Raw genomic sequence first — 27,156 nt, forward strand, 5'->3', positions numbered from 1 at the left:
CGCACACGGGCCAAGTACTTTGGTAAGACGTGATAGTTTGTTTTTCAATTTCTCAGGGTACCAACCTGAAAAACCTAATGAAAAAGTTAAATTTAACTTCAGTACTAATATGCTGAAGTTACTTATCACAAGTGAAATTTCAACGCATCTCACTGATCTGAAAGGCTTGACTGGTATGTGGGAACAGCCTTGGTGGAGTGTTTGTAACAAAATAGTCTCTCCTAGTTGAGCTGCACACCCAAATCCAGCCCACGTGAGAAAACTTATTTAAATGGTCTTAGTCTCATGATGGCTACTAGCAAATCCCCATACAAGACTGAGCTGAGAATCACTTCTCTCAACACAGACCAGTTTACATTTAAACAAAAAAAAATCCTCTGGAAGAACAGCATGTGTGTCCCTGCCTAGCTCTAATGCTGATCAACAGAAGCCCTCTCCAAACACTTCACAGAGAGCAAGCTGCTATCGTTATCGGCACAAAGAGGGGAAACTGAGGCCCAGAGATGGAAATGAATGGCTACGGTCTCGTTGCGAGCACAGAGCGACTCGGCGCCTTCTGCCCACCGGCTCACACGCTTCAGCGTTACCATAAAACAACCAAACCTCAGGCAGGAGCCAAACCCAAGCAGCTGGCCGCACCAGCCCCGTGCTCCGTACCTGCCCGCGCGTCCCTGTCGCTTCGGGGCTGTTTGTCCTGCTCTGCTATCGCTGCGATGACTCCAGCACAGCAGGGCGAGCCTCTGCTCCGTGCTCCGCTTGTGTCGGGAGAAGAAAGCCAAACAGCTGTGCATGCCAAGAAAACAAATCCTTTGGAAAATATTAATTTAGCTCAGACCTGGATTAATTCCATGAGAAGCTCTTAGCTAAAAAGGTCACTGAATCTGGATTTTAATTTCCTACTGTGTCCTGCTTCCTGAGAGCACCCCGTCCCCCGATTTCTTTGAAAACACTACAGAATGTACAGTCTAAAAAAATATGACTTCCAACTTTACTGTTTCTCCAGGTGGCTGAGGAATAGTCAAGCCCAATAGTTTAAAATGGTGCTGCTAAAGGCAATACAAACAAGGACAAACAAACAAAGCCCCCTAATCTTTCCAATGCTCTTTACATGATATTTAGGGACAACGCCACAAGTTAGCCTTCAGAAAAGACGTTCAAAATATTGGGAAAAAAAAGGTTGCTTGAATGCACACTGTTTCTCAAGAACTTTGCCGTATCTGAACTTTACTGTGCACCAGACCTGGTGTGGTGACAGGAGTCTTTCAAATACAACAAGGGGGGGGAAAAAAGAGATAGTAGAGCTAGTTGAGACAAGAAAAAGGCCACCACTCTCCTCTCTCGGGTCTCATTTTTTGTGCTTAAAATGGGACGCAATGTTTCCTTTTGAGAACCCTGCCCTCCTGGCTTGAAGAACGAAGTTTTAAATGCTCCCCTGCACAGCACGGAGGGGCGGAGATAAATCAGGACATGAGCTTCAGCTCTTGCAGCTCCGGCCTGCCCTAATGCCAAGCAGCCGTCGTGCTGAGCCCAGGTCCCTGCCGCACCGGGAGCTCTGAGCGGGTCCCAGGTAAAGCAAGACCCTGGTGCTTTAGGGTCCCCGGGACCACCCAGACGCCTGAGAAACGCTCCCAGCTGCGGGAGAGCTGCGCTGAAACCGGACTCCAGCTCTGCAGCTCTTCGCCAGTGCAGAACAGGAGAGAAAGAGTAGAGAAAGTAGACCGACTTGTCTGAAGCGTCTCTGAGGCACAGCCCTCCACGCCGCTAAAACCTCCTTAACCTGCATTTATGATACCTTGGCGATCTTCCTTTGGCACCCGCACCAACGACCGAGGGTGATGCAGCTCAATCTCCCTATTTATACGAAAAGTCTGACGGGTGTCATTTCAAAACCGCGGATCCTGGCAACGCATTGTTACGACCAGGAGAAAGATGAGAGCGCAAAGTGCTCGGTAATTTGTCTCATGCAGTCTCTCCTCGCCCCGCGGAAGCCACCGCGGTTTGGCAGCTGGGCGGCACCGACATCGGGGACACACGAGCACAGGCCCCGCTTGCCAAGAGACGCCGCGCGCGCCTCTCCGCCCCGCGCGCCTCTCCGCCCCGCGCCGAAAGGCACGCTGCAGCCGCTGCCGTACGTGCCGAGCTCCCGCACCCATTGTCAGCAGCACACGGCTTCGCTAATGCGGCTCAGCGCCGGATTAACTCTGAAATTCAAAAAATAGATTTTTAAGCTGTCTAAGGTGAGTGTTTGTCTAGTGAACGAGGATTAACGTTTCATACTGGGAAGAGACCGACTACTCTAAAGTCTTCCTATTCTCCTGACCTTTGCAAATGACCACGTACTGATGGTAATGCAGGAGCAAAGAGTTTACATAAGCCACGAGGGGCTGCACAAGGTAATAAAAGCTCCAAAATCAACATGAGTTTGACTTCACAGTACCGCTGTTCTGCTACTTTTCCTAAAGCTGATCCCACGCTGAGGGCCATCTGAGGATGTAGCAAAAGCAAATCATTCTTCCCGCTCCCCAGAAAAATTACAGATTTTTAGACGATCATTTTATTAGTAGAAAAAAAATCCTGAATCTAAAAGATGCCGATATAAATTCTGAAACAGCAGTGGTGACCTATTAAAAAAAAAAAAAACAAAACCCCACCCAAAACCCCAACAACAACAAAAAAACCCAGAAAAAGTGAATCTAGAGCACAAATTAAACGATTCGGTCACCCAGTTTTAACACACTGAACTGGTAGTTTAACTACCCTGAAGCATAGCCTACAGATGACTTTCTCCCTGCATGTAAGGTTTCAAAATAAAATTTAGAAAAAAACTGCTCAAAATTAATTTTGAAGCTTCAACTCCAAAATTAAAGCTAGAATGCAAGTAGTCCCTGAAAGGACAATAAACCAGAGACTAATCTCAGGGAGGAACACACGTGCCTGTACATTCAGACACTAGACAGGACTGCTTATTTGAAAAATTGGACATTTTTATATTTACAATTAATTTGCAATAAGCCAGAATCTGCTCTCTGGGCCCTGCTGACAAGACTGGTGTGGAAAAAATCACTGTTCAAGTCTAAAAGAGAGCCACAGGTTTCCTTAAAAATACCATTATTCAATATGAAATTAAGCTGTATTTTGTAAGGAAAGAAATCTCCACTGAAAGTCAGTATCCTTGCAACTGAGTTTCTGCTTTGTTTCCCCTGAAATAAAGTGAAAGTTGGTTATAACTTAAGGGTAAAACATTTACTTTTAAAAGTAAAAACTAAGACTGCAGCACAAACAAACATCCCACCCAAACAATACGGGTTTGTCAAAAGCACTGAACTCACTCTGTCCTCCCACTGGCGTTTCTTACAGCTTTTAAAACCGGTGTTTCGTCTGGCACAAACAGATCTCTGTCACATCCAGCGTATTTGAAGGACTGAAACCGGTATTTAGATGCCCACAGTGCCAGTGCTGGAGAAGCGCACGTGTAACGCCTCTCAGACAGGGATCTCCGAGCTCAGCGAAGCACTACCTGCATTCCACAGCCGAGACGTGAACGCCCGCGCTCGCCCGCGTGCCCCGCGCCAGCGCGAGCAGCCGGCCGGGACACAGCACCCAGGCTTGGGCGCTGCGGTTTATTCACCAAAGCCCAGACTAGCTGAGGTGCCAGCCAGGTGAGGGCTGGCTCTGAAGCAGTCTCGGAGCTTGCCCGAGCTGTGAGGTTCTGCCCCCGAGTATTTCTAGGGTTGGACGGTCCATGAAGGCACTCTAAGCAGCCTTTGGATTAAGCCACAACGTTACCTTATTCTACAGAAAACCAACAGTCACGTAAGAAAAGGTAATTTCTCTAACTAACCCTCTGAAGCATGCAAAAATAAGCCTTTCGGCTTGAGTAAGAGTGATCAACAGACCCCACCTACCTCTACAGCACCCTAACGCCAAGTGCCTCTAACAGAGCCTCTTTTGCCCAACATTAAATGAGCACAAGGCTCGGAAAAAGTCTATAAAGTTAGAATTCCTTGGGAAAGTCTTTGTTCCCATTATACTATAAGTAATTAGAGGGTAGGTGAATAAATGAATGCATAGGCTTACACACATGAATGACATACAGAAATATTTGAATGCACAAACAAGGCGAGCTGGTCCATAAAACTTTCATTCCTTCTTCAGGACTTTCGCCCCCACCTCTTTAGCCTATTTGCTGCACTACTGATCCCTGTTTCCTCATGTAATCTGAAGAACGTGCAAAAATAACTCTAGAATCTGCAAATATTTACTCTGCTGTGTTTTGAAACGAACACAGGAAACAAGACTGTCGATTTTTCTCCCTTTTCTCATGCCCCTGCTACCGTTGCTCTTCCCCTAGATGGGGCAAGCTCCTCGTCGCAGCCCGGGAGGGAGGAAGATACCCAGCCCCACTGGTGTTACGAGCTGCGGGTGCAGCATTTATTTTTGGAGTCAAAGCTGCAACAGTAACTGTCAAAGCTGCTACCACGGAGTCTATTTTTGGAGTCTCCCTGGTGGAATTAGCTCGAAATGCCGCTTGCGCAGCAATTATTCACATAGCTTGTGCTGTTGGTCGAAAACGAACAGACTTATAAAACACTTATTTATTCCTCAGTGACTGCCTTACAGTTTTTAGCAGGCACGTTCAAACAATTCATGGATATACCGAGAGCCGCTTCTCCCACGAGTGATGCCTAGACTGCAGCCACACAAGAGGCTGTATTTGCACATACACATAGCCAAAGCAGCTTTAAACCAGCTGCACTCCTAGAGCTGCAAAAACCTCAGGCAAGCCAGTCAGCTCTTTACCCAGGTTCACAGAGGAGCTCCTCAGCCTGCCCTCAGCCATACCAGACGGCAACACAGCGCCGACAGCTTTCAGCCTGGAACCGCCGAGGTGAGTTAGCGGCATTTACGAGCTGTTCCAGCGCTCTGCAACCTCCGTGCAGACCCTTACTGCATCTGGATAGCGGAGCTGATGACACAGGAACACAAGGAACGCGTTATGTGAGGCATTATTACTGCTTTGTCGTGAATTTATACTTTATTAAAAAGGATACAAACGTGCTGGATAATTTTGTGAGTTAAAAGGTCGTCCTGACCTTTAAATACGGATCCAACTACAGAGCAGGATGGCCGCGGCCAGCAGGTGCTAAGAGCAGCTAGGTAGGCTATGGGAAAGGAACGGCTGCTCAGGGAGCAGTCAGCAAGTGAGCGTGAGAGAGAATTTCAAGGGCAGCCCTCGAAGGGCTAGCACTGCGGCTACCGCCGCTCCCCTCGGCATCGGACTGCACTTCGCACAGGGCGAGGAGGAAGGTGGAAAAGCTATGAGGCAGCTCTTACTGCTTGCTAACAAATACATCGATTCAGCAGAAGAAATTAGGCAGTCCTGAGATTATTGTTTTTAATTGTATATCAAGCAGGTCAAAATCCCAGTATGATTTTAAACGTCTTCTTATTGCAATTCAACTTTTAAAATCGTTTTAAATCCAAACCCGATCTTTCAGAATAAAGCTGGTCATTTCTTCTTCTGACTTCGTACACTTTTAAATTGGCAGGTAGATACTGACACCACAATTCTATGGTCCTAAAAGTGTCCCTTCAAAAGTCTGAAAACAGAGCAAAGAGTTCTGACTAGGTTCAATTCAGACGTAGGAGTGCTAAGATACAAACAAGCTTGTACTGGTAGCTCAATCTTAGTACCTGTCACGGAAGCTGTGCCTGTAGCCGAATATAAGAAACATTTAATTAAACCCAATATATACATTGACTATTTCTCTTGACACCAGGAAAAAGAAAAAATATCATAAACCCCCTTCCTTCACCCTAAGAACAACTGTCAATCTCCTTTACTGGATAATGTATAGGCTAAAGTCGCAAAGGCAAAAGGGCATCCTTCCTGGAGGGGAAGGCTGAGCAGAGATGGTTTCTCTCCCCACCCCCCCCCTCATCTACTGGTTTCGAATGGATATTTACCATTTGCATTTCCTTCAGATTCAAACCTTTTGGAGATAGGTCAAAAAGTCTAAAGTACTACAGTATGCCTACCTGAAATTGCAAATAATTAGAATATCGATATTGCATTTTACAGGAAGCTGCTTTTCTTTGCCCATCTCTGCCCAAAGTCCTTTTTTCATCAGAATACTTTAAAATAATCTAGGTATTTAAAAGCATCCAAAAATGATACTTGCTACAAGCTAGCGCAATACCATACCTGTCCATCTTTTCTGCTCTGTTACCATACTATTTTGCATAAAATTTTAAAAGCCTAACAAGGACACAGGAAGCAGTAATTGGGAGCAGAAGGTCACCTTTTCTTCCCATCATATTTGGAGCTACGAAAGACAGACTAAACCAGAATTCACCTCTTCCAATACCAACCTCTTGCTCATAGGTTGACCATCAAGTGGACACACAGTTCTGGAAAGAGTCTGTCTCACTGGTATTCCTCAAAACAACACCTCTCTACCCGTGAAAAGGCTAATTTATCTTAAATACTAACAGGCAGGGGGTGCAAGCTCTTCAAGGAGCCAAAAAAATATCCTTTAGCCCACATGGAGAAAAAGCAAGAGTCATAGATAGGACTGAATTCAGTTCTACAACTAATTCAGCCACCACATGCTCAGAGATTATTATATTTAATTCTCCTAATTTTTAAATGATAAGTGAGATTTAGTATCTTGTAAATGAAGTTTAAAATACTACATATTTCCAATACAGTTTGTGAATCCATGAGTAATAGTCTACTCCAGCCTACGTTTTGTTTTGCTCAAGTGCCTGAAAGACAGTAACAATGGCACTGACCAAACTGTCCTTGAAGATGGCAAGCTATGGAAACGGAGACCTTGTTTCATGACAACAAACATTGTGGACAACTTCTTAACAGTTCTTCTGGTTATTGATTGATTCCAAAGTATTAGTAAACTGATTCACTTTAAATTACAGATAAGACTATTTAATTAAAATTAATTGAGAGTCAAATAATTAAACAAAATGTTTACTAGATTAAGTGAAACATCTACTTACCTTCAGTAACTGAGATTCCTTCAGGAAGACCATGCCCATCTATTGCACTCCCAAGATGCGTAAACCCCACGGGGTGAGCCGAGGCTGTTTTGGCCAGCCATGTTTCTCAACTCCCACGCTCCCACCACCGCCTCCCCCAGTGGAGGCAGAGGAATCAATCCTTCACCAATACTGACTCCAGAACTTGAGCTCCAGAGGTACAGAGTAGGTCACACAAACCAAAGTTTAGTTGAATCCCTGCATACAAGCCCCTCCCCCCAAACCAGGGCGTTCAAACTCATTTTTATCTAGAAAGGAGTACACAGCATCATAGTAATGTACAGGGTGCATGGCTGGGGCAGCTTCTCCTTTCCTGTACCATCAGGAGGGGCAGGAGGGACTCAACACAACGGTGGGAAAAGCTTGGGGAGGAGCACTGCATGATTGGTTGTGTCTTTCCCCTTCTAGCAGAGAAAACCACCATAAAGATGAACTGGTTCAAGGGGTACACCGAAAAAAGAACGCACAAATCAGAGCTCAAGATTCAGAGCCATTGACTCCATCAGTATTAGATTACAAGATCCCAGGAAAAGAGACTTCTCTAGCTGGAAGACCATTCCTGCAATAAGGCCTCAAGATTCCCCTACACACAACTATGGTATGCAATATTAAGAACAGGTACTAGGATGGACGCAGCCAATATTGCTCTGTCATAGACACCCCTGAACAACTCACAGATGATCCTAAGTTTTTCAACACAGAAGGCCTTTAGTAACTAATGCTGAAGCTTCACCAGGGCTTAGATGATGATGTAGTGACCAGAGAGCTCCCCTCCCCGTGCACAGGCATGCTTGGACAATAGACAAGTCTGGAAGAAGAGTAGCTGATCAAGCGCTACTCACAATTACTTACAGGTAGCTTATCTTTGCTTCATACCCATGACCTTTGTTTTGGGGATGCTTATGTTGATTTGAAAAGGTAAGAATACTGGGAAGAGGAGAGAAACTTGAGTACCAAAACTGCCTTGACTAGATTACAATAAGCATGGTCATGGCTTGGTTCCACCTGCTGTTTCTGACTTCTTCTGATATCAATGAATTAAGACACTTTTTACTTTTGGAGACAACAGAATTAAGCGTATCACTGACAAAACTCCTAAGATACCAAGTAAAAATTTAATCATCTTTCACTAGACTTAAGACCTAAAGTTGGCCGATTCCACATACTTTTTAAAAGAAAAAAAACAAACAACTTTCATGGACATTCATAAACTCATAAATTGTGCCAGCAAGCAAAATTTTTGAAGACTTAATAAGGAAAAGCAAGTTAGAATTACTATAGTGAATCAGGCAGTTTGTTCCAGAGAACCTTCACTTCACAAGAGCGAGTAACAGAAAAATCCGGCCTCACTCCTGTTCTGATGACGGAAGATGTTACTGCTGTGTGTTTGCATGAACAGTATGACAAAGGAATAGCAGGTAGTCAAATTATGTCAACAAAAAGTTTGCTAGATCAAGTGAAACATTTAAGGCATAAAGAGGCATAAAGACTTTCACCCTTCAAGTCAGAAGATGAAGACCTGGCAAATTTTCAGTTTTAGGTGGTATGCATTTGCCATCAGTATTCTGGATGGAAATACTTGAATCTTGCTGCCATGTCCAAAGTATAAAAGTTATGTGGAAAAAAATTAATGACCCTCTCAAAGGCTTTAACCTACTCTGCTGTCAAAGTTTTTCAGCATTTCTTATCAGCAATGAAATAATGTTTTGTAAGTAAGTTATGATGACTGGAAGTTCCGAAATGGTAAAATACTAATTCTTGCAGAAAACTATTACAGGAATCTTAGGGCCGTCATCATCTCATGATACGGACTTTAGTAGTTGCTGTTCAGTCCTTTCATAGCCTAACCCCTGCAAACAGTTCTGCAACAAAGCGAATACAGAATATATACAGAAGTCTTAACAAGGGGAATGAACACTGACCAGTTGACTCTGGATGCAGGAAAAAACACAAGAGCCTTTGAAGTAGTGGATACAGACATTACTAACACTGCAAGATTTGGGACCAAAGGACTGGGATCAATGACAGCCACCCGAATAAAGCAGAATGCTGATGGGTGCTTTAGTGACGCTAGCTGTGTTAAGCAGACAGGACAAAAGAACGTCTGCCTTTTCAAGGACCTATTGACTACAACTGATATCCACACAATCGAGTAATGCTCCTGCTTTCCGAGTAGAGTAATGCTCCCGCTTTCCGGACTGTAGGTACTTCACCATTTATGGATGACAGTTTACTCTTAACTACAGGACTCTGAGCTGGAGTTATTCACAAAATAAAGGAGGATGTTCTCAAAAGGTATTTACTGAAACTTTACAAGCAGGAGGCTGACTACACCCTACAGGCTGAAAGCAGAATAGAGGAAATCTTACCAGAAATTTGCACTCTACTCTTGTTGGGAGGATTGTTTCTAAACTATTCGGAACAAGTTTCTAGAAACCTTCTTCTAATTTTTAGACTATTTATTCAGTACCTGCTTTTCTTGCATGGGCAATATTTATTAGCTTTAACAGATCTTCCACCTCCATGGTTTTATCTCCAAACCCTGGGACAGTCATATTATTCCCCAACAGCCTTTGGTATATGGGGCAAAACATACTCAGCTGTTTTAGCCTGCTTCTCCATGTTCTCAATCATAATTCTTAATCCTTTTCTGCAATGGCATGGGTTGGTGGTGGTTTTGGTTTTTTCGTGGGTTTTTTTTGTTGTTGTTGTTGTTGTTTTGGTTTTGTTTTTTTTTTTTAAATTACATTTGATAAGAACAGTTTATTCTCAGACTGAGATTACATTTTAGTTAGTTATCCTGAAACAATTACAGGTTGGAGAAGTTTAAAAGACTAGTCCTTTAAAAGAAGTGTGAAATGCACTTACCATACAGAAAGCCAAAACTACACATATAACCAAAACCAGGTCTACCAGTCCAAAAAAACCTGATTTTGAATGAGTATTTCCTGAGCAAACAATAAAAGTGCCTGCCTCAAGAAAAAAGCTGGACTAGTGAATGACATCAACAGGAAGCAAGCAACATTATCTCTTCCTATCACTCCTCTTGTGTTCTCAGTTCATTGTTTCGATAATAAGCGCTCTGATCACAAGGGGTCCTAATAGTAACCTCCTGTCCCTCAGCAAATAATATACTTCCATGTTTGCATTTAGCCTGTTACTCTTTAGTAGAAAAATAAAGGGAATATAGCATTTTCAAATCCTTAAATCACTTTATTTTCAATGATATAATGAAAGGAAAATATTTAGGATCCAGTAGGAAAACAGAGCAGGAGGGGAAAATGTTAATTGCTGACCAAAAGCCATTTTTAACTACGTCCGCTTCTAGGACTCCCTAAAGGCCAGATTCTCACGTGACGGTAAGCTCATCATGCACAGTGAAAAGACAGGAGTCATCATCACAAGCTGCAGAAAGGGAAAATTTCAACTGGAGGTTAGGAAAAAATTCTTCACAATGGAAGTGGTAAAGCACCAGGATGGGTTACCCTGTGAGGTTACAGAAACCCCATCCTTGGAGTTTTTCAACACTTGACTGGCAAAGTCCCTGAGCAACATGATCTAACTGATGTTAGATCCTGCTTTGAGCAGAGGCTGGACGAGATGATCTTCAGAGATCCCTTCCAAGCTCTAAGACCTTATGATTTCATTCTTAGGTTGCTTACAGTCACTAGAATCTCCTGCACTTCATACAAATGGGTTATGACGGTTGCACCCAGTAAGTAAAAACTGACCTGAGTTAAGAAAAGATACAGCATGAAGATAAATTCCCAATTTATGGTGTGCACAAGAATACTTCAAATTCTGTATATCAGCTGTTTGGCAACCCAAGTGAAAAGCCTACTTAACAATAGGACTTAGTTATTAAAGACCCTTCCAAATAAAATAACAGCTATTTGTTGACTGTATTATCAAAACAATTACTTCAAATTTCCAGAATATTCGTCAATGTACAATTCAAGCAACTCCACTGAAAAATCATGATGCCAAACATATTAATGGAAGTGCAAATACGGGGGGGGGGGGCACACTTCATTCCAACTCTGCCCAAATAATAATGAAATTAGTGTACACTGATCTCTAATAGGAGAAGCAACTGCCCATAATTCACAAAATAATAGTGCTTTTGCGAGCACTGAGAAGATCAGCTGTAACTGATCAGATAAAGGCATCAGAGGAAGTCTGGAAGATGATATGCAGCAGACAGCTTTTGCCTTCTGCAAGCATAACTGCTATCAGGAAAGTATGCGGACGACGCTACAGAAGGCCCCAGCTATGTGCCAGCTCGGTCAAAATCAGAGCAGAGCAGCAGCTAGAACAGGAAGCGTTACCTTAGAACAGATATGCTCCCCCGCATGCCCGCTGCATAAATGAAATATATGAAAGTACAGCTGGCTGGAACATTTTTGAGGGTAGAAAAGCATTCTAAAATTCTTTCCTTTTCCCCTTGTCCTTCCTTCAACCCTGTTTCCTCATCAGCCTTAGTGCTGAGGTGCCAGTGTCTATTATTCTCCCAACGTGTAAATACACTTGTCTTTCACTTTTTAAAAAATCTGCATGGTCCAGTTAACTCTAACACCCTTACTATATAGATCATGCATCCATGTCAGCTTCATTACCTAAATTAGATTCCATTTAAACTACTTAAACCAATGCAAAAAAAAAAAAAACCAACAAAAAAGCCACCCAAAAACCCAGCTTGCCACCACCACACTCCTGCCAGCCTGAACTCTATCGTAGGGCTTTATTTAGTTAAACTGCAGCTTCAGATGTAACCATTACGCAAGGCCTGCTACGCACAGAAGAAATGCACGTGCACGTTCAGAAGTAACTGAACTATGTGCAGGCCGGTGCCACTGAAGCCTTGCAAAAACTTTTAAATGCTAAGTGCTCAAGTGATATTCAAAAGCCTGCATAAAGCAGTATTAGAAGCCAATAATAAAATTAACTTCTACTTGCATGAAAAGCGAAAGGAAACAGGACATTTCTATTTTGCACACAATATTCTCTAGAAGGAGAAAATGGTGAATTGGAAGCCACACGATTCAAAGTAGGTATTTTAATAATTTAGACTGCAACAAACCATTCAACATACCAGGACATAAATTCCTGAAAGAAAATGGGGCTGTGCATGACCCATCCTTTAAAAGCATGTCATTACGCACGACTTAGTCAGGTGTTTTCTAGAGATGACAAGAAGTGTGGAACAGACAAGATACTAGCATGATGAAAAAAATAATTATGTTTTAGTTAGATTGCTACCTGATTTAAAGCCTCTTGCCATCCCTGCAACTACTCCAGGCATTTGTGACATTCAAATTCCTCAAAGAGACTCTGCACTAAAGGCAAATTATTAGGCGTATTTAGTCATCGCAATAAGAACTCCACTGAAAAGTCTACTCTTCTTTCACTGGAATAACTGCTTCTGAAGTCCCACCAGAAAACTGCAGAAGTATTTAAACAAAATTAAAAAAAAAAATACTAAAAGCCTACAAACAATGTTTAGGATACTAAAACATTATATATAAATTATGAAGTTCATAATGAACTACTTTGCTCACAGCTAACTACTGTGCATCAATGACATGTATGTATCAAGACCAAGAGAAATAAGAACAATGAAAAAACAACATGCTCTATCCCCCCTCCCGCCCACCCTCTTCTGACTCCGTTGCCTTTTTATTCATCTACCCACCTGCTGGTCTTTTGACACAAATGCACAATGAAAACGAAAATATAAAAGCCAAAATAATTCTACAGTAAAATCACCTGTGGTTCTCTCTTTGTATCTACGACTCTCCTACCTTTCCTTGTCTCTGTGACTTCTAGAGAATAAACTCTTTTGATATGTGATACTTTATGTACAATGAACATACAGCTAATTTTAAAAACATAATACAAGTAACTGCAGTTTATAAACCAATCTACAGAAAAGCTAAATTAATAATTATGGCCATCCTCAGTACGGATATGTCTCTAGTGACAAAATCTTGCCTTGGAATCATCACATTATAAATACATCTACTATTTAGTATCTCAAATTTTCAAGGAAAAAAAAGTAAGCCTGTGACAAAGGGCAAGTGCTTTGCCAGGAACCCAGATTCAGCTAAGCATTCTTCAGACCCTACTGCTGCTACGACAAGGATGCAGGTTTTGGACCACCTTCCTTGCTATGCGTGATTTACTACAAGCTATATTTTTCACTTCATAATGCTCAGGATCAACAGCTACTACCCTGGCACTGGTACCATTAACCACATATTTTCCAAGCGGCTGAATTAGTATCTTCAAAACCACACAAATACACAGTGATGTTAATATCCTACTGCGCCATGACATTTTTATTAGAAAAGTCACGGTGAGAAAGTTTTGCTACTTTGATTTTTGGTTTCAACTTTCTAAGATAACAGTTCAAAGAGAAAAATAATTAATTATTGTACAAAATGTTTAAGAAATCTTAGAAAGGTTTTCAATGACTGGTTTAACTAAATCTGCTTATTCCACCTATTTTTCCAGAACTTTATCTTTTTTAGAATGGCGTGCTCACTATCTCACTTCAGCCTCAAAAACGTGTTTGAACAAATCTGTTCTCCATTGAGAGAAAAAAATACAATAAAAATCAGCTTAAAATAAATTTATTAAACAATACAAAAATAAGCATGCTGGAAATCGAGATACATAAATAACATACAATGCAAATGAAAAATGGAAAACGAGACAGGTAACTTAACAACTGAGCCAAAAAGTACAACACAAATGCCAAAATAAAATTTTAAAAAGCATTTACATTTCTAATGAAATGTTAATGATGCTGACAAAGAAAAACAAACAGCTAAAATGCTTGAATATCAAGAATTGCCATTACTGTAGCACAGGTGAACACTAAAACCGTTGCAGACTTCAAACATTCAATGACTAGCCTCTGTCCCCGCACTCTTTCAGACCCGCTCACCAAACACAATGCAGGCATGGGTAAGTCGTCATGGCAGACCCAACTATGGTCCCAGCTATCTGTGTACCCTGCCATGAACAAGAGCCATCTGCAGACACGGCAGGCCAGAACAAGAAACTGTGGGTGAGTTACAAAATACTCGGTCCAAAGGAGTCTCCTGCTGACCCCTCCTAACTAGAGGCTGGCCTAAATTCTGAGGCAGGCTTCAAAAGCATATATTACAGAACTGTAATATATATCTAAAGGAGAGACTGTGTAAGCTGTACCCTAAATATTCTTATTATGCGTATTAAAGATCTAGTAGTTTCCTTAATTTTATATTTTCCATGCAGGACTTGCCTCTACCACAAGTTTTGTATGTAACTGACAAACATAAATACGGTAAGATTTTTATTTCCAAGTTGAAACCCAGATGGAACAATTTTCCATCTTCAACCACATTTTTAGAATTAGCTTCAAATAGTACTAAAAATCAGGAAATAACGTGTGTAGAATTAGATCAAGCAAATCCTGCATCATACATTTTCCTTTTTAAATTAAATCAGTACTTTAACCAGCAACATGTCATCACTGTAAATACTTTTCATTAGCAGCACAGACACATTATGTTCCCTCTTGCAACTGGGGGTATTTCAGGTAAAGACAGGCAGTTTTGCAGGGTCTAAATACTTGTTATGTCTCTAACTACTAATTTACTGTAAAACCCTCAAACAGGTGAGACATTTTTATAATTCAAGGCTTTGCCTTTACTTATTTTACTTTATTTTCAAGATAAGCACTGACAAACCTAACCTTATCCTCAGTGATAAGATTATAAAACAGCTACTATTCAGCAATTTATTACTGACATGTGCACCACATATTTACCTCTTCATCCCAGTAGGACTTCAAATTCACTGAAAATTTATGTTCTGCATTGTTTTGCTTAAACGTTTTAATCCTAGGCTTCAAAGACAGGAAGCCCATCCTTTTACAATACACTGCTAGATGAAGATTATTCAGGGTTTAGTCAGAGCTTATTTAAAATGTTTATGCAAAACTAACAATACCTAAACAGAGTAACTAAGAACAGCTTGCTTTCTCAGAGAACATCAGCTTTGCTTTATGCATCTTCCTGAATTCACAAACATCCAGATGGGTCAAAAAAGGGGCAGGAAAAAGCTAACTCTCCCTTATGCAAAACTCAGATGAATGCACTTTGGAGTTTTAGATAAACTAAAAAGGGACAGGGACTGGGGGAGGGGGCAGGGAAAAGGGGTAGAGGTGTTACTAAGGGATTATCTGGCATTGTCTCTTAAAATATTCAACGAGCTAACACCATTTATCACTACTTGGACAAGTTTTCAACAGTTTTATAAACAGGATTCTGCATAATGTGTACAGGGGGTGGGATATATCAAATTATCCACAAGCTTTTAAAGGGGAAAGCTTTATAAAAATAGAGAATAATTTAATAAGATTTTTAGCATCATTAAGAATCTAATAGCTACAAGTGTCAAGAATTTAGCAAGTCTGTGCCCTCTGTCCAGCATTGCCTACTGAGCCTCTTCAAAGCTTACATACACCATTTCAAGATACACTCTACTCAAGATACTCAACATTATCACATTATGCAGATGAACAGATGCAGTTGCCCGTAGAAGAATGCAAGTCCTGTTTCTTAGCAAGCTGACAGAGGTGCTAACCCACTATCATTTTTAAAAGTAGTAATTAATGATAACTTTTGAAAAATTTGCTCATGTGTAAGTAAATGAAACCTCTGATCTTATATATGAACATGCACACACATTAGCAGTTGAAAAATAAGTTAATTGTAAACAGCTTTAGTAATATCTACCTATCTGCTTTGCTCTGAATGTATTTCCTGCTCACTACTTGGTTGGCTACCACGCTCAAACCAAGATAGCTGACATTCCTTTCTAGGGTGGAGCACAGCATTATTAGTAAGGCAGACTTCTGAGTCACAACTACCAGCTGGCAGTACAAGCTGCTAGCAAGACGCTCAAAACAGTTTGGTAAGAAATCTTTCTGCTGCATTAGTTAACTTGCAAACAGGCAGGTTTTTTCCCCCTTTCTCCCAGTCCTCCCCAGCCGTTTTTGCTCTTTTTATTTAAATGTTAGCATTACTAATTATTAAAGGTCTGATTAAAACAAACAAACAAACAAACCCAACACAAAACACCAAAAACAAAAATCTTCACTAGCATGGTATATCCAAAGGATCCATTTCTGTTCAAAGAAATTTGAAAGCTCATATTAAAAAAAAAAAGAGGATACAGTAATAACATGACTCAGAACCTATCTCCACTTAATATACAATTATTTAGGGATTCATGAATTTGCTGTATTTTGATGACACTATTTTACTTTATATTTTAATTATAATTCTTTTATCTGTACACGCTGACCCTGACCAGAGGACACATCTTAAGTTCTTGCTTAGCTCTAAAGTTAATTTACTTAAAATTCTCAGATATAAACAAAAATAAACAGATATACACAAAAGTGGTATATCCTTGAAAACATTCAGATTTACCTTTTCTTCTTCTTTTTTTTTTTTAAGTAACTACCAAAGTCAGTTAACAGTTTTGGTTTTTGTTGTGTGCTTTCCCCCCCGCCCCTTGAACTTCGACAGTCTTTTTGGTATAGCATACAGAATTTACACAAAAAGTATATATAAATGAAACACCAGGCAAACAATATTCAAATCAAAGTGAAATCTAGAGATGCTTGAGGGTTTTTAAAATGAAGAATTTAATGAAGCTAGAGCCCATTTGTTTAGTTTTGCTCTCCCCGACCTTCCATTCTATACACTACGGTTCTGGAGATGTCCTCGTTTGATTCAGGTGACACTTTTTTCCATACTGTTTCTTTTAAAGCAAGTTCTTGCTGGAGATTCTCATAGTCCATTGGTCCAAAGGAATGCTAGTTGTTCAAGCAACATACATTATTTATTAGTGTATTTGAAGGAAAAAAATCCATACTTGCAGTCAATGCTAACAGACTCATGTTTTTCACCTCTTCACATAAACTGTTATTTTCTCTTTTCTAGTTACAAAAAATTCAAATTCCAGACTGGGTATTTTTTTAGATGTATACATGCAAATAGAAGCACTTTAAAAATCATTCTACTGTGTCTCCTCCTACTGAAATCTTCATGCCTTAGTTAAACATCAATGGTAATAAAAGCAAAGAGGTTTTCCTTATCTCAAGCACCCTCACACTTTTATCTTTTGTACATGTAGCTGGAGCGGATTCAGTTCATTCCCAGAGATGCTTATACCACTTCCTTAGTAACAGGCACTTGTCTACAGCACTAACACCTGAATTCACTGCCTGTGCAACTCTCAGCAAGTCATGTGGCCTCAGACATATCGCTGTGAAAAAATGCTAAACATAACATCTCATGCACTGCAGCACAGAACAGAAAGGCTAAGCCCACCAGCTGGTCCAATCTTTATTAAAGGCAACCAGTACAGTAAAACTCCTTGCAACTTTTATCAGACGCCATATACTTACTCTAGCAAGGGAGATGAACTGCATGAAATGGAGTTACAAATCTAATATGAAATGCTGCTATACAAAACCCTGTGATAGCGTGGTCCACCCAGGCAAGTGTCCACTAATAATGTGAACTAACTAGTTTATCTGAAAGCTTTGATGCAATACATGTCATTGAGCAGTTTTGCATTTAGAGAAGAACTTTCCGTATTTCTTCTGATGTCTACAAGCAATGCTCACTAAACACACATATTAACTTACCCGCTGATCACCACCTTCTCTGCGAGGATCAAGCTTTTTTGCAAAGTGTCTCAAATTATCGTAGTTATGGAAATTGCACAAAGAAACCAGATCCTGCAAATATTTAGTGAACATACATTATTATTTGCATATGATAGTCAAATGCATGTGAGATTATAATAATATACCACTTAAGTTTTACATCATATCCTAGTAACTTAAATGAGAAGCTTATTTATTAAATCAATACCATTGTCTGCAAGGCCCTTTGAACATAATACAATGATGAGATTAAGTTCTAGTAACACCTTTAAACTCCTTTTTAAAGAAGTACAAAACAACTAGCAATTTGCAAGATATCTATCTTAATATATTTCTATTCCAGCTGTATGAAACAATTCAGGAACAGGAAGAATACTCTGGGCTACTCTAGTACATAAAACTTCAATCAAAAGGATGAAACAAGAAAATGTGTGACGTAATGGATTTTAATTCAGTTTGAATTACAACATGAAAGATTATAATTACAGAACTTTGCTATGTTGTATTTTTAAAAGTGAATGTTACATTCATGTTACTTGTATGCCATGATCACCTATCAGTTTTTAGATCTCATTATAACACAGAATAAATGCAGTAAATCCTTCACCTACCTATTGTTCTATGATTTTATATTTAAATTATCAAGTACAAGACTATGTCACATGAAACTTTAAAGTACTTAAACTAGAATTAGTAACTTCTTAGTACTCTTAATTTGCAGCTGTACAGATGTTAGATAAATAGAAGCATGAAAAGTTTTAACTGCTGCTCATCCACATGAGCTAAACCCTCGCATGTTGTAAATCCCATGCTGTTTGTCGATAAGCTAAGTGAAGACTAGTCATACAAGTGTTCACCCTAGGAACTGAAGTCCATCCAAACTAGTATCACTACAGCTTAACTGTCATTACTACTTAAAAAAAAAAAGGGGGGGGGGGGCGGTTAGAGCCTAGTTATGCCTTCAACCTCCAAATCATTACCAATAATCTTACATTTCCTATGGGGCTTTAGATAGCCTACTGTTCTCTTTTTTGAGACACCCTTCCCCCCCCCCCCCCTTGTAATTACTTAATCGGTATCACAGGGTGGTTTTAGGGAGAAAATAAAAAAGGAAGACAACATTTTTTACATTCTCCTCTTCCGCAAAACATCTTTATGAATCATTACAAACTACCCTACGAAATCTCTCCTGCTTCTAATGCTGCCACCAGACTGTCCACAGCCCTTTCAAAAGCAAGGGACGAAGCTAGGAAGAGCTCGCCCAGCAACTGAGTCTGATCTATGAAAACATGTTTTATGTCAGATTGTTTACAAAAATAGGTTTAAAAAATACATCAGAACAGCAATATTTCATTATAATCTTTTTCTCTTATTGTAATGAAATAAGAGTTGCATTTCCAATGTTTTGGAAATTGTTTACTTTATGACTGGAGAAGAAAATAAGTCTATAAATAGAGCTCTACAGCTTCTAATGCAGTATACAAGAGACCAGCTCTTTCATTACTTCATGAACTGTTCCTTTTCAAAGCTTTTCCACAATAAATTTCTCCAGTGTTTCTGGCATCATATTTTCTCAATACTCACTGAATTAAAGTGTTATTTATTACTAAAATGCTAATGTCTCTTCTTGGACTTTCACCCTTGGATCAGATGAAACTTGCTATGTATGGAAGAGTAATGAATCACTATTTAATTCACTTAGATCTCAGCTATACTAACTGAAGCTCAGTAAACATCAGCTACAAAAGGAAAAAAAAAACCACAAAACCCAAAAAAACTCCCACAAAACCCCACTAAAGGCAATGCTGCTTACATGACAGAAGTGAATGCCTTTAACACTGTTGCCCATCTTGTCCAAAGGAGGGGACCAGCACATCAAGCCCATGACATTAGGAACAACCAGAAGAATCCCACCAGCAACTCCAGATTTTGCAGGAAGACCAACCTATGGAATAATTAGAGAATTACTGTCCTCTGCAAATATTCTTCACTATTGTAACACAATGCATTAGCATTTTACTGAAGATTATTATGCAACATTTATAAAGTGTAGATCTGGAAAGCATTTTAAGCTGGGGAAGCATTATTACTTATCTCTTTCTAGATAGCCAATAACCTGAAGCACAATTCCTGGTAATCAGAGGTATGCAATCATAGAGTTATTTGCTCTCAGTAAAACAGAGAGTGAGCAATACCATGAAAAAGATAATTCAAATGTATTATAAAAAAGCAATTATGACTACGCAGTAGTACACAAGTGTATCTGTCATGAACAGTTTGCAATAAGGCAGTAGTACAAAGCTACATACCTAAAAAAAACCTTGACTGGAAAAGGTAAAAAAAAAAAACAAACCAAGAAAACAGAAGAATCTGTCCATAAAGTAATCCAATAACCTACTTATTTACAATCTGGATAAAGGTATTGCTTTTTTCCAACAGGAACTAACATGTCACATATCCCCATAGCTTTGTAAGCAATAACTTTTAGGTCACACAAAACATCCTAAATCAATTTTACATGTATGCAATGCGGAAAAACTAAAAACGCTCAAAACAAGATGCTGAAAACACAACTCAGATGCAGCACATCTTGATATGCTTACATATAAGAAACACACTGCTGGAAAATAGAAGCATGGTACATATGCTGTGTATGACAGTCACTTTTACAACACAAGGGCAATTCATTAAACAGCCTGAGTCAATGAAGAAAAAGCAATTGTCTTTCTGCTGTCCTTTCCTACCATATAGCAGGATTTCTTCAGTTGAGCTGTTTCCAGTTACATCTGCATCAATCACCAGTTTCTCTCATGAGCAGCCTTTCTTAAGGGACAGTATTTATGTTTCAACATGAAAAGGATTCCCAAATGTGAAGTGTCAGAGAACAGTAAGTACTATAAGGTACGGTGTACTAGTAGTGCCGTGAATTCTAGATGAGATTTTCCCATATGGTGTGTTCAATTTCTAGACAATTCATGTAATACCCCCTCCCCTCCCCCAGAAACAAGCAGGTAAGCCCTGGAACATGGAAAACAATAGCACAGATTAATCTTCCTGGTCAGCTATAATTAATATCTGAAAACTACTTACATGGAAGGCAAACTGCCCTGAAAAGTCATACATGCCGCAGGAATGCATTAAACTCAAGGTATTTCGGACTGCTTCAGGACTCAGTACTCTTTCACCAGTGATTGGGCAAAAGCCACCATTAGCCAGAGTTGCTGCCATCACACTTGCCGATTCACACGTTACTTCTATCGAGCAAAGCTTATGAAAAAGAAATTGAGATTATAAGAACTGATACTTCTAGCACAATAAGGCCAACTATAGCAGGATCATCAACAACATGTCTCTACAGAAATAACATTTCATAAAATAACCTGTAGCATAACATTTGTTACAGGTGACGCTAGTAGCATCGATTAACATGGTCGGAATTTTCCTACTATAAAGATCCCAGCAACAGTGTTTGTAAGCCCTCTTACATAGCTTGCGATAGTATTTTACATGGGTTAGTGTCTGCCTGATTCCTCCCCCTGCCCTCCCCTTATGTTCCTTTGAGAGGAAGAGGTCTGGAAAACTATATAGTATTTTGCATCTGCTTAAATGACAAAGCCACAGAATGACTGGTTTTTTCAATTTGAGTTTGTTTTGTGTGGCTTTTTTTAAGCCTTAGAAGACCACACACATCTATTAAAAGTACATTTTAAAGCTGCAAACTCTAGCACATGCAAGTCTTAATGCCAGCACTTCCTACTGATGCAGCCTTATTTCACCTTTCTCTCATATATGCTTTTTGATATATTAATGATACAACCACACGATAGTTTCTCCCAGGATCCCTGCTTCAGTACAGACTATACATACTTTGGTGACACATCAGGAAATGTGATATGATGCCATCACCTGATGCTGCCTCATTTCTGCAGAAACCAAAAGATAAACTGGTTTCAACCTGAAGCTGAAATGCTACTCTGAAAAGTAAACAAACTACTGCTTGTATTCTTGCTTTTGCGAAACAGTCATTACATGATACTTCATGAAGTTACCTAAGCCAAGTTTGCATGAGTAGTTACTACCTCGAATTCTTATTTTCGGGTGCCAAACTCAGTACATCCTAGTCCAATCAACTGGAGTTGCAAATCAAGAGATTGTCAGAGATGCATCTAAAATGGCAACTGTGTTTTAAACATATGAAGTATTACATAGTCTCACCTACTTTGAAAAAAGTGTTTCTAGGTTCTCAGTTTAAGCACCTGCATTTTGTATCTCGGTTCTCTAAAATGAGAAGAATCCATCCTCACTTTACAGAGACAATAGGAAAATAAGTTTATTCCTGTTCAGAAAGTTCCCAATTACACAAGGGAGGAAGGAGCATTACAGAAAACCCAAAGAAAAGAAATCACTAGCCTTTTAAGTAGAACCTGAGTAGACTGTTGGAAAGTAATTGTTGTACAGCAAGAAGAAAAGAAAACAGAATTGTCACTCGTGTATGAGCTGCCCTTTTTCTGAGTAAGGAGTGAAAAGGGCATTTTGCAAGGGGAAAAAAAAAAAAAGAATGACACGTAGTCATGAAATTAGCGATCATAATGCACGAAAATGAGGCCAAATCAAAATACATCAGAAAAGTTAGTTTGGGCATTTCTTAACCTATGAATAGCTTTGCACTCAGAAGCACATTAGGACTTGAGGCAGTAGGATACGAAGCATTTAAAAAGCATGTTTAAACAGTAAATTCACATAAATTATCAGTTTTGTTCTGTAATAACAGAAGTCCAGAGTAGACTATTAGCTTGTACCTAGTTTCCAACTCAACAAGAAGTCAGCTAAGGCTAATCACATATACCTTACTTCATAAACAGTCATTCCATTTAAAATTAGAGCAGGTGCATCCCAATACAAAACACAGATAAAATTTGCATTTAAAAATATTGTTTATAATTTGCATAAGTAAAAGCAAGTCTCATGAATCAAAACCAGATTCATTTTGAGAACTAAACTCTGGATTTTTTTTTTTTTTTTTTAAACTATCCCAGATGGACTGAGTCAGTAACACAACTTGAACTGCCACTTGTGAACTACATGCAGCAGAGCTGCCCGAGTTGTGAATGTTTTAACATTAGGAAACCCTTACGGAGGAAATACCTCACACTTGCCAAGTTCTCATTTTGTGACAGTTGCAAATAACTTGCTGAAAGTGAGAAAGAAAAAAAATGGGGGAGGGGAGAATATGTGGCTAGATTCTTTGTTTGACTCATAAGCATTGAATTAAACAAAAAGGAGGAGATATTCATATTATTGCATTTATAATGCTACCCTTGAGCTTACAATAGAGCATGCATATACTATTGTACTTATACATGGAGTTTAAAATACTTCACAGTACAATAAAGAACAGCAACCCAAAGAAGCAGAAATATTTTGTCAAACTCACTGAAGTAATACAAGACATTTTACACTTCTAACTACTAGTGTTTTAAAGACTATTGCTAGTTTGCATTAGCAATAAAGACACCTAAGTACATCACCTAAACAAAGGCAAATCTGGATACATCAAATGTACATAATTCATTTCCAAACAGAGTTTAACAGAAGCTGACAAGTTTAACTATAAGCCATTAAAGCCTTCTTATCTATGAACAAATCAGCTTCTACTGCTTATAATAGTAATTCTAAGTCTATAATGTCATAACTCAATTTTAAAGTCAGTTACCTGAAAATAGAAGTCTAGTATAGCAACCATATCCGTGCCTTCAGGAAAACACTGAGGAAGAAAAATAGAGTCTCTTTAGGAAACATTATGATTATTTTTTTTAAATACTGCTTTTGGAGAGACATAGATTAAGCTACATTCTTGTCAGCATATTAAGCATTAGGCAGATTTAAAGTTAAACATGTATTTAAATGTAACAAGTAGAAATATTAAATCACATCAGATTTAAAAATAGCACAGTGCAGTGAGGTCAATAAGCTAAGTATTAAGGTATTTTTCAGTACAGCTTTCAATATCTTTAAATCAGCAAACTGCAAAATGCATCTAGGAGTTTTATAAAGTCATCTGTATAGCACAGATTATGCATTTTACAACAAATAAAAGAAATTATCATGGCTATGACAGGAAAAAGATTACAGGTATTCTATTAGAATGACATAAGTATCACGCTTTCTAAATGACAGCATTTTGAGTAACAGTATGAAAACATATACAGCATTATACATATACAGTACACGAGTAATTTATACCATACTGTACATTAAATAAATTAAAAATCTTCACAGACTATGAAAAAAACCCCAACACAGAGCCTTCAAAACACAATAAACAAAAAAGATCAACCTTTTTTTCTTTCAAGTAATAGCCGATCGCAAAGTTTCTATCTCCACTCTCTCTTTCGGACTGGAACCTTAAAAAAAAAAACCAACACACCACAGGACAACATGTCAAACTTTCAAAAACCACTGAACTTCAGAGACGCATAATGTAATTCAATAAAACTGCATGTAAAGGATACATTACTTCTGAATACAAGCATTCTGCCAACGGGACAGAAACTGCCGTAGAAGCTCACCCCAGTACCCCCAGTTGGAGTGAATTAGCTTTGACATCCGAATACACACAGCACTGGTTACCTACACATACAGAAGCTGACTTGGAGATAAGGCAATGAAGTGTAAGACCCCGCTCTCAGAAGCATTCCTAACAAGCCCATAGTGGAATGAAACACCCCACAACGAGCTGTAGTGAAGGGGTCATTCACTGACAACACTGACCAAACTAGAGAGGAACCTGAGGATGAAGCTGCAGGTCAAATAGAGACCAGACTGATGGCTGCGCTGTTTACCGTGATGATTAAGTTCAGGACGAAGCCTGAAGGAGGGATCTGTATGGATACAAGGGTAGGTAATTCTCTCTTGTCTGGTTCCTTCCATGGTAAACACTTTTACATTAACAAAGCTCAGGAAAAACACTAGTTACCTCATTCTGCTTCTCTGCACATGCATGCCAACCAGCAACCTGGAAGCAACTCTGCTATACGGAATCTTTATGATTTTCCCAGTGCTGCCTCAAAAAGCTCTCAAAATTTTTCAAGTGCTAAGCATTGAGTTAATGGGGAATTGTTTCAGAAAAGAATTTGAATATGCAAAATAAAACAGCATAAAGAGTCCCAGTTGTATAAAGTATGCTTTCTAAACATTTGATATGCAGCCATCAACATGCAGAGTTTAATTTTTAATATGAATGCCAGGAAGAGAACAGTTGCACTCGCAGCTCTCACTGCCATAGCACCAGAGTACTAAGACAGAATAATGAAATTTCAGACACGTAGCCAACACTTTTATGTGAGATTTAGCCACACTGATGTCAGAGACATGCACAACTTCAGTTCTTTAAGGAAATTTTAAGCCAAAGACACCCTCTAATATTAGGGATGAAATTATGGTTTCAATGTAAATAACTAAACTTTGCCATAAGCTCAATATGCCAACTATCAGTTGAGGCATTTTCCATCTACCTTCATTAAGTAAATAAAAAATACTTACGTAGCATTACTGAATCCAACATACTCATTACCAGCCATTTTATTCATGAATTGCATCACCTGTTAGAGACAGAAAGGAGGGGGGGGAAAGCATGCTAACATTTTCAGACATTAAAAAGCTACAACTGATGAACTTTCAATCCAGCCTTATTCTAAATATTGTAACACAATTTTACAAATGCTATCCAAATCACTAAATGTTTGAACAACCAAGTACAGATAAAAAGACAAACATTTGAAATTACTAAAATTTCACTTGCAATTCCCTTGCCATCTTGACTTCTACCGCTGAATTTGGTTAAAAAAGGAATGTTATAACATTAACTTACGTAGTCAAATTTTTCTGCATTATTTGCTCCTTGCTGCAAGAAAAGAAAAGATAATTTACAAAAATTGTTAACATAAGAAACAAGTTAGTTCACTTAACAGTATTAGGATTTTTAATGCATGTAACTAAGGTATGAGGCTAATTAAGAATAAGGTACTACAATCATTTCATATATTAATGACAAAATTAAAGTGTTAGATAAGTAAATCTTTAATTCTCTTTTAAATTAAATAATCCTACAAGAGTCTTATCAAACACCTGTATGTTGGAAATGAATTTAAACTGAAAAAGGTATGCTTTATTTTAAGTGCTCTCTATTCAACTTTATGTGTTTAGCATAAGTAAATGTAGTGGTTAAAGGAAAAAAATACGAAAGTAACTACAATCAGGATAATTATAATGAAAACACTAACTTTTTATGGCTTAGTAACCCAAAGGTATTCTTACATTACCAACAGAGCTGAGCATAGGAAAGTTCAGGCTACGGAAGTTAAAATATTTCCATGGCTAGTGCCCATTCTAAGAAATTAGATTGAAGACTTAAAATAAAGTGTTACCCCTTACTATGAAAATAATTGCATTTAAAAAATATCTGATTTGATTAATATCTGATTAATGGCCTACCTATTAAAAATTAAACAGTTAGAAAAATAGAATTTCACATCATAGATTAGAGTACATCATTGTGCTAACAATGTAAGGAAAAATCTAAATCCAACTTAATAAGGATGCTAGTGAAACTTAATTCTTACTTAGGGTTGGTTGGTTGGTTTGGTTTTTTTTCGGGGAGGATGAGGGATGTTATTTTGGGGCTTTTTTCTTTCTCCCCATTTAAGAACATTCTCAAATTTAGTAGCTGCCAGTTAAGATGTATTAATTCTTTACAGGCCTCTGACAGGCGACCTTTCACAAATTCCTATAGCAAGACATTGAAAGAGGGGTGGGAGGCAAAAAAATAGTGCATGGTCCACTGGGGGGAGTTTTTAATTTTTTCAAGTAGCCAAGTAGAATTTTTTGAGGAAGTTTAAAAAACCATGGCATCACATACACAAGTGGAAACAATGTATCTGGACATTATGTTTTTAGGAATAATTTTAGGATTAAAGATACTCTATTTAGATAACAAAACTCTGTTTGACATATCTCAAACAATTCAATACACTACTTGCACTGTGTTTAGTATGGGAATGGGGAAGGAAGCAGAAAAAACTGAAGCTTTATATCAACCAGTATTTTACTTAATGAAATGCGTAAAGCCAGTCTCTGTATGTGGATTAGGGTGTTGCAGATAATCTTTGAAGCCCATGCATCAGCTCATCTAAAGGAGGATGCGCAGTCATACACGTACGATCACTAGCTGAAAGGAACACCACGCTGTTTTGTCAAAATTATGCGCCAGTGGTTACCTTATGCTTAAAGGCTAATAACCTTACTCTTAAAGGCAATAATCTCTAGCTAATTTGCAATAAGATAAAAAAAATCATGATACATTTCATCAA

The 27,156-nt window shown here is 38.9% G+C and overlaps 1 protein-coding gene across 2 annotated transcripts in view; it reads right to left on the reverse strand.

Annotated features, from left to right (window-relative positions):
- GLS (glutaminase) overlaps nucleotides 1-27,156 on the reverse strand; it is a 71,219-nt gene that overhangs the window by 13,099 nt on the left and 30,964 nt on the right. The window contains exons 8-15 of one of the 2 annotated variants that reach the window (XM_072873890.1): nucleotides 25,659-25,691; nucleotides 25,331-25,389; nucleotides 24,126-24,192; nucleotides 23,502-23,552; nucleotides 20,879-21,055; nucleotides 19,602-19,733; nucleotides 17,768-17,860; nucleotides 13,696-16,930 (exon numbers count right to left, since the gene is read on the reverse strand). In XM_072873890.1, the coding sequence (XP_072729991.1) occupies nucleotides 16,784-16,930; nucleotides 17,768-17,860; nucleotides 19,602-19,733; nucleotides 20,879-21,055; nucleotides 23,502-23,552; nucleotides 24,126-24,192; nucleotides 25,331-25,389; nucleotides 25,659-25,691 (759 nt within the window). In that variant the 3' untranslated portion in view covers nucleotides 13,696-16,783. Of the gene's footprint in view, nucleotides 1-13,695; nucleotides 16,931-17,767; nucleotides 17,861-19,601; nucleotides 19,734-20,878; nucleotides 21,056-23,501; nucleotides 23,553-24,125; nucleotides 24,193-25,330; nucleotides 25,390-25,658; nucleotides 25,692-27,156 lie in introns of those variants that run through there. The other variant, XM_072873889.1, reaches the window with a different exon arrangement.

Source organism: Ciconia boyciana, chromosome 10 (assembly GCF_034638445.1).
Source record: "Ciconia boyciana chromosome 10, ASM3463844v1, whole genome shotgun sequence".
In the NCBI taxonomy this organism is placed as follows: Eukaryota; Metazoa; Chordata; class Aves; order Ciconiiformes; family Ciconiidae; genus Ciconia; species Ciconia boyciana.